We start from the raw sequence: 7,964 nt of genomic DNA on the forward strand, positions 1-7,964 counted from the left end.
GGGGGACACACAGCAGTTTCCTGTTTGGAGACTGCTTCACTTCCAGTTTTGCCACAAAAAAAAAATCAGAAGTGACCTTCTAACGCCTTCTAGAGGCCTTAGAAGGCCTTCTGAGACCTGGGGAGGCCGTGTGCATACTCCCTGAACCTCGGAACACCCTCCAGATGAGGGAGGCAATTGCGAGCGGGGGGGGGGGTAGGACCCCAGCAGCTACAGTGTGGGCAGCATTGCCATTCCCCCAGAGTGCCATCCAGGGTCTTGTGACCTCTGTGACCCTCCCCAGCTACACAACTGCTGTTTCCCACCTAATTTTCCTAACTATTGGACTCAATTTAATTGCAGACTGGTTGCTTTTTATGTAGGCTCCTCCTGCTGTTTTTGTGTGTGTGTTTTTAAAAAAACGCAGAAGAGTCACACTACTGCTGTTTTACTTCTTTTTCCTTAGTTGATTCTTAATTGATAAGCATGTACGGGGGAGGAGGCTGTAAGTTTTACTGTTGGTTTTATTTCAGCGCTTTGTCTTCAGTATTTGTTTAGAAAATTATGTTAACCACCCAAACTTAAAATAAAACCTCCACCTGGCAGGGATGCAGGGCAAAAGAAGAAATGAAAAAGATTCAACTGCTATGAAAAAAAAAATAGAGACGGGGTGGGGGAACAATAGCAGGAGCTGCCTAGAGTGGAACTGGAACAAACAGATTCGTACAGTTATTCTGGGTGTGCCCACAGAAAAGGGTCTTTTCCCTGGTGGCCCCCTGGTTTTGGAATGCTTGACCAAGAGAGTTGCAAAAAGCCCTCACCTTCCCCATTTTCAAAAAGCTGCTAAAAATTCCGTGGTTTCACTAGACATTTGAACTGTGACCATAACTGAAGACCGCTACTCCTTGTGATTTAATTTGCTGTCTGTTAAATTGTCTTTTATAAAATTATGAGCCATCCTGGGACCATATGTCGAAGGGTAGAATTTAAAGGCAAATAATAGAGATAAGAGATGTTGTTTTAAGGTATCTATTCAGTTCTGGAGTTTGACTGCCTGACAGCCTTTTACATTCCTTCTCCTCAACCCACCAGTAAGTTAATAATACTGTAAATGGTAAGAACTACATGTTTAAAAAGAATTCTCTCCTCTGTTTGTTTAAAGGTACATTATTACATTAAAGGTATACAGTAACAACATAAAAACAGCCCCACTGGATCAGCCCATAGGCCCATCTAGTCCAGCTTCCTGTATCTCACAGCGGCCCACCAAATGCCCCAGGGAGCACACCAGATAACAAGAGACCTCATCCTGGTGCCCTCCCTTGCATCTGACATAGCCCATTTCTAAAATCAGGAGGTTGCACATACACATCATGGCTTGTAACCCGTAATGGATTTTTCCAGAAATTTGTCCAATCCCCTTTTAAAGGCATCTAGGCCAGATACCATCACCACATCCTGCGGCACTGGATACATTAACTGCTGCCCCATTCAAGGTATGCAAGCTTTCTGATCCTTTGTGTAGATTAAGCCAATCAAGAGGCTACTTTTTTTTTAAAGTTAAATTCAGAATGAAGCAGCTTGCTTCTTGAGGCTATGCAGGGGAGGGTTGGGGTACTCTTATGCATGCTGCCCTTATCCAAGATTTATCCAGAGAAGGACCTTCTCTGTAGCGTAGTAGTAAAACACTGTCCCTGTTAAAGTAACGCTTATTTATTTTATTTCAATTGTTGTTATTTGCTATATTCTGAAATTGCTTTGAACTTAAAAAAATTAAATTTCCATCATATTAAAAAATTTTTATTTGCTTCATAAAATTTGAAGGCACCAAATAACTCACGAAAAAAATTAATAAGACCAAAGACAATAAAAATTTTTTGCGATTACAAGAGCGAAGTGGTCCTAACTCCTTCTATCCCAGCTCTGACTCAAGGTCTTACCGTGCTGCTCCGTATGTCCAAGGTGGGAAACTTCTTGTTGATGTATTTGATAGAGGACTCCATGGTCTTCTCAGTGAAGAAGGCTGGCTTGGCCCGGGGATCTGAGCATGTCTGCAAAGGTAAACAAAAGCTACACTTGCCTTCTGATGTGAACAGTCACTAGATCAATGCCTATTCTTGAGCCAGGATGATGTAGTGGTTTGGGTGTTGGACTTAGACCTGGAAGATCCAAGTTCAAATCCTTGTTCAGTCTTGAAGCTTCCTGGGTCACCTTGGGCCAGTCACTATCTCTCAGCCTCACCTACTTCACAGGGTTGTTGCGAGGACAAAAAGAGGGAAGGAATCATGTACACCACCTTGAGCTCTTTAGAGGAAGGGAGGTATAAAAATGTGAAAATTTTTACTCTGTTTCACAACTATGAAATCCATCTTAGCACCTAGACTGTCTTTCTCCCTTCTTCAGAAATGAGAAGGGAGACACCTGGACTGTCTTTCTCCCTTCTCCCTTCAATGAGAAATACTAATGCAAAGAAAGCAGTAGGTGAACATTTCAACAACTCTCCCAGGATATTCAATTTCTGACCTCACTCTGCTTTAGGAAAAGATATTTAGGGAGCACATAGAATGTGAATTGACTAGGCCATGACAAACAAAAGTTATCTTCCATAAACAAAAGCCTGCAAAGGTAAGATGCCCAAAATAATCAACCTATATTACAGCAAATGAACAAATCTTGTAAATATCAGTGATCAATTCAAGAATAGGTATTCTTGTTCTCAGGGTTGTTTCTCTACTTTTTATTCTCCCTTTGATTAAATAATCCCTCTTACTACCTATGTCCAGTACTTAGAGTCCAGAGTAAGCCAAGTGTATCAAGATGCCCTTCTACTGGAATAGGCTGTCTGATGTCCTTATCCGCCCTCTCCTTGGTGGAAATGAAACTAATTTCCTCTGTGTCATTGGTCAGCTGACACAAAATGAGCACAGGAACACTTTTCATCAGACCACCTTAAAACTGAAGAAGGTGAATGCAAGCGGATGAAATTCCTTCCTCACAAAAATTTTGCTTAACAAATATTCAAATCTATTTACTGTCATTTTACAGTTTGTCTTTCCAGACATCTGTAAAGATGAGAAACTCATATGACACAAAACAAAAAATCAGAGGAAAGTTATCACATTTGGAAACCTAATGCAAATTTCCAGTTTCATACTGCTACTAGTTTGTATGCATAAAACAATCTTGCACTATATACCACCCTAAACAAATCTCAGAACGAGAGATCTTTTTATTGCATTCTGAGAATTGATTAGGATGGTACAGTACACTGAGAAGCGAGGATTCACTGCACATCCAGACTTGAACTATATCAGCGGCTTTCCTAGCCATAAGTGGTGCCCGGGGGGCCACACCACCAGGGGTGCCAACCCCTCCTGGAGATGCCATCCCCTGTGCCCCCGCCTCCCCCCAGAGGGCCAGAGAGGCTGCCCACGGCTTCACTGGCCATCAGAACGCCTCTGGGAGGAGGCCCTCAAGGGGCAGCCCTCAGCTAGGCTCAATGATTCTGTCGGCGGCCGACTGAGTGCCACAGGGAGAGTGGATGGCAATACGGTGCTGCCCCCACCAAGCCTGGTGCTCACAGCATTTATCTCCCTTGCCCCCCTCAGGTACGCCACTGATCTACATTCCCAAGTTCACATGTCAGACAACTTTCAGGACTGGTGAAGGAACAATTCGCAGGACTCTCTCAGCTTTAGGTTGCATCCTATACACACCTACCTGGGAGTGTTCCTAGGAAAATTACCGCTGCATAGTCCCAGCAGCGTGGAGACCCAATACGAGTGGCGTTGGCCTCTCCGCTGGTGCCACTTGTCTGGCAGCAGACAACCTGCCTTATGGCACGTTTGTAACAGCTGTTGCCAGGGCAGCGTGTGGGCTGCTGGCACTGCCCCAGCATTGGATCAGGCTGCCTGTTTCCTTCAGGGGTGCCCAAACTTCGGCCCAGAGGTCATTTGCGGCCCTTGGGGATCCCAAATCTGGCCCGCAGGGAACCCCAGTCTCCAATGAGCCTCTGGAGTCTTGCTAGAGTCCGTGCTGGCCCAAAGTGACTACTCTCAGCACGAGGGCTGACTGTTTGACTTCTTGTGCGAGCTGCGGACCGAGGGATCTCTCTGCTGCTTGCTGTTTCACATCCGTGAAGCGGCAGCAAAGGAAAGGCCGGTCTTGCTTTGTGCAAGATCTTTTATAGACCTTGAGCTATCGCGAGACCTTCATTTCTTCATATAAGTCCCATTTCTAATATATTCATTTATGTAAATTTATTCAAATTTTAAATGTAAATTAAATCTTTGTGGCCCTTGTCCCAAAAAGATTGGACACTCCTGCTTCAGAGGAGCGATTTCCAAAGTGGAGACCCAGGTAAAGCTGGCCCTGGAGAAGAGCTTACTTTTCCGCCTGGGGACTTCCCCAGATCGCCCGACCTTTGTGCTGGCTAGCCGCACAAAGGTCAGGGGCAATATGCGGCATGAACAGGAGGCTCCCCCACAGAACAGAACAGCCATCCATGCGGAAGAGGGATTAGGCAGGGTGCTGAATCTGGCCTGCAGGCCAGAGTCTGGAGAGCCCTGCTTCAGGTGGAAGAGGAGATATAAGGTCCTTGTAGTATTAATTTATTTGCAGGCAGAGCACAAGAAAGAGGCAAACAGCAAGAATTCCTACCAGACAGCAGATTTGCTACATTACATCAGATCCCTCCAAACCCAAAACTGTCAGCCAATTCACAACTCTCTCTAGCTCCAATTGGAAAAAACCAAAAACCGATCAAGCTGCTGTGTCTAGCACATGATCAGCTAGGAACTTATTTCAGACCAGGGATAGGGCTTGTCTGGGTTTTAGCCTGCAAGGTACCATCTCAAGGCACCATCAGCAGACATTCAAGGAACATTAAAATTCCCTTTTCAAATCCTGGCCTCTAGTCAGAAGAAAAGTGACCTTTTAGCAACCCCCTGGTTTTAGCAAAACCATAGCAACAAACCAATTCACAGTACAGTACTGTACATATTCACAGAACATAAATTCACAGAACATAAAATGCAGTACATAAAATGCAGTACATAAAATGCACAGTACATAAAATGCAACCCAAAGCATGTCTACTCAGAATAAAGTCCTATTTTGTTCAATGGGGCTTACTCTTAGGAAAGTATGTATAGGACTGGAGCCTTAATCTACCTGTGTGCATTTGTTAGAGCCAATCCTATGCATGTCTACTCTGAAGTAAGTCCCATTAGAGTCAGTGGGGTTTACTCCCCAAGTAGGTGTGGCTAGGATTGTGAGGGGGGAGACATGAACTAGTCCTGCCAGTTTTAGCAAAGTTGAATGCAATCTTTGCACTAGGTGCTAATTCAAGCACTTTGCAAAAGTTTTTACTGCCAAAATGAATGTGAAACCAGTACAGTGCAAGAGGCCATCAACAATCACCATTCATTTCAAGCTGCAACCAGATCTACTGTTGCCACCCTGAAAGAGGAAACTTCAGAGAGTCCTCCACCAACGTCCCACCACACAAGGAAAAGGGGAAACAGCTGCTTGTGATGGCTCCTTGTTTGCTCATGTGACTTTAATGGCTTCAAGTCACTGGCATTTCCATTTCCTTCCCTTCAGGCCATTTTCAGCCACCAGATAAGTACAAAAAGAAAGCACAAACAGCTGGTTCAGTCTAACATAGTGAACGGCATTGCCCTGTATCAAGATGTCTTGGTTCAAATGCCCATTCAGCTATGGAGATCGCTGGCTGACATCAGCCTAACCTACATGATAGGGTTGTGACTTGTGAGGCTAAATTGGGAAAACACATCATTTAAACCCCTACGGTTTTTATTTATCATAAATGCAATAAATAACAGTTTGGCTGATGCCTCAAGCATTACATTCTCTCTTGTATTTATTTAAGTGCAGACAATGAGAGAGAAACTACAAAGGAGCAGTCCTTGCCCTGACCGATTACAGAACTTATGAAACAAGTGAGACCACAAAGGATGGAGTGATTGGACAAGGAGCAACAAAAAAGAAGAGTTAGGATGTGCCAAGGAAGAGTCCAATCACAAGGAAGGTGCAGACATTAAGAGCCCAGTCCTATCCAACTTTCAAGCTCCATGTAGCCACAATGCAGCCTCGTGGTAAGAAAACACATGTTCCCATACTTTGAGAAGGCCCCAATGACTACCCCCCCACCACAGGATGCAATGCACACCCCACTGGCACAACTGCACCAGCATTGGAAAATTGGATAGGAATGGGCCATGCAGCAGCCCAGGAAAAAACTTTCATGAGAAAAGTAAGTTTTGACAAGAGGCTTAGTAAAAGGAGAAAAAATGGTTGGGTCTTGCAGGACAGGAAGAAGAGAATAGCAAGGTTGAAGGTAGGGAGGTGGGATTGGAGCTAAAGAAAAAAAAGTGGAATGCAGATTGACAGAGGAGAAGATCAGAAAGTATCTTATAGAACAGGGTGGGCAAATTTTCAACTTTAGGGAAACCTGAACCTTTAACAATTGTATAGAAGAGGGAAATTCAGCAAGTGCAGCTGACAGATGACAGATGTGCAGCACAGATGACAAGCTACACCTGCTGAAATTCTCTCTCCTATATTCTCCTCCTAAATTCTCTCAACCTGTTAAAGGTTCAGGTTTCCTAAATTTGAAAGTTTGCCCACCCCTGTTCCAGAACAATACAGTACCACTAGCTTCCTCCCTAAATCCATGAGATCCAAAGGTCTCAGTGTGATGTAGTCTTCCTTCTATAAGGAGGTGGAAATTGTTCCTAAGGAAGCACAGACCCTCCCAGCCCAGTTTTGGGGGAAGAGAGAGGCTTCACCATCTTCAACTAAGGTCAAAACCTAAGTTCTGTCTTCCACCCCAGGAAGCACTACACTACTAGTACTCCTTCAAACCAGGAACAGCTGCCAGGAGTTCTGATTTCCAACAACACATATCCATGTCTCTAATAATAATCCCTCCCATCTTGCTCCAAGGCAGTATAGTAGGTCAGAAGAGAGGAGCTCCCTGCATCTTCTCACAAAACCTGATCAGAGTGCTCAGAGCTAGACATGGCTCTGTCTGTTCCCCCAGATAAGATGAAGACCTTCGATCAATGGGCCACATCAGTTCCTACCTTCTTGATATTGTACATGCGCACAAGGACTCCCTTGCCCCTCTCATTGAGGATGGTCAGCTTCTCCGCAAACTTGTGCTGGTATACAGAGGGCAGAGACATCTTCCTGCAAAACAGTTAGTGCCCCTCTCTCTTCACTTGAAGCTAGAGCCCAAAGAGATAATATTGTGCACTGCACAAAAAGAGGCCTGGGGCACCATGCAGCAGCCACACCCAGCAATGCAAAATGCTGTACAGCTTCTCTGTCGATGCTTGCTCACTGGGACCACACAACCTTCACTCCAGCACTTCCCCCCTCCTTGAGAAGTGGTGAACGCAGCTTCCCTTCTGGGGCTGGGACTTCCTGTCGCTGGGCTGTTTGACAAGTACAGAAGTTCCATTTTGAAACAAAATATTCTACATATCATGTGAGCTTTGGTTGGTTACAGCAAGATCTCTAGCCAACAGTTATCCTGTCACTTCTGCTTTTTCTCCTGTGCCTAGTCAAAGCTGCACAGATACTTTACAGGTGAAACCATATTTCAAGGCCAGGCAAAGCTTCATCTGTTTAATTTCTGCCTGACACACATCTGTTTAAAATGCATAGCAGCCCTGCCAGGAAAAAAGCAGCAATAACATATTTTTATTATATTTATAAGGAATCCTCTCTCCAAGAAATTCAGGGCAGTATTCTTGGATTTATTTATCTCGTGTTATCTTCATAACAACTCTGTGAAGCAGTTTAGGCTGAAAAGCAGCACTTGGTCACTGAGGTTGTTTAGTGAGCTTTGTGGCTCACCAGATGTGAAACAACATGCCTCCGGTCCAAGGCTGCAATTCTGTACACACTGATTTGGGGATTAAGCCTCACTGTGGGAGTTGCTTCTGAGTAAGCAT

General features: G+C 44.6%; 1 protein-coding gene across 1 annotated transcript in view; it reads right to left on the minus strand.

Moving 5' to 3' along the window:
• Positions 1 to 7,334, minus strand: part of NCKAP1L (NCK associated protein 1 like) — a 73,659-nt gene extending 66,325 nt beyond the window's left edge. Inside the window, exons 1-2 of the mRNA XM_066616166.1 lie at positions 7,089 to 7,334; positions 1,920 to 2,030 (exon numbers count right to left, since the gene is read on the minus strand). Of these exons, the coding sequence (XP_066472263.1) occupies positions 1,920 to 2,030; positions 7,089 to 7,190 (213 nt within the window). The 5' untranslated portion in view covers positions 7,191 to 7,334. The remainder of the gene's footprint in view (positions 1 to 1,919; positions 2,031 to 7,088) is intronic.
• Positions 7,335 to 7,964: the final 630 nt, after the last annotated feature.

This window comes from Tiliqua scincoides, chromosome 2 (genome assembly GCF_035046505.1).
Source record: "Tiliqua scincoides isolate rTilSci1 chromosome 2, rTilSci1.hap2, whole genome shotgun sequence".
NCBI classification, from domain to species: Eukaryota; Metazoa; Chordata; class Lepidosauria; order Squamata; family Scincidae; genus Tiliqua; species Tiliqua scincoides.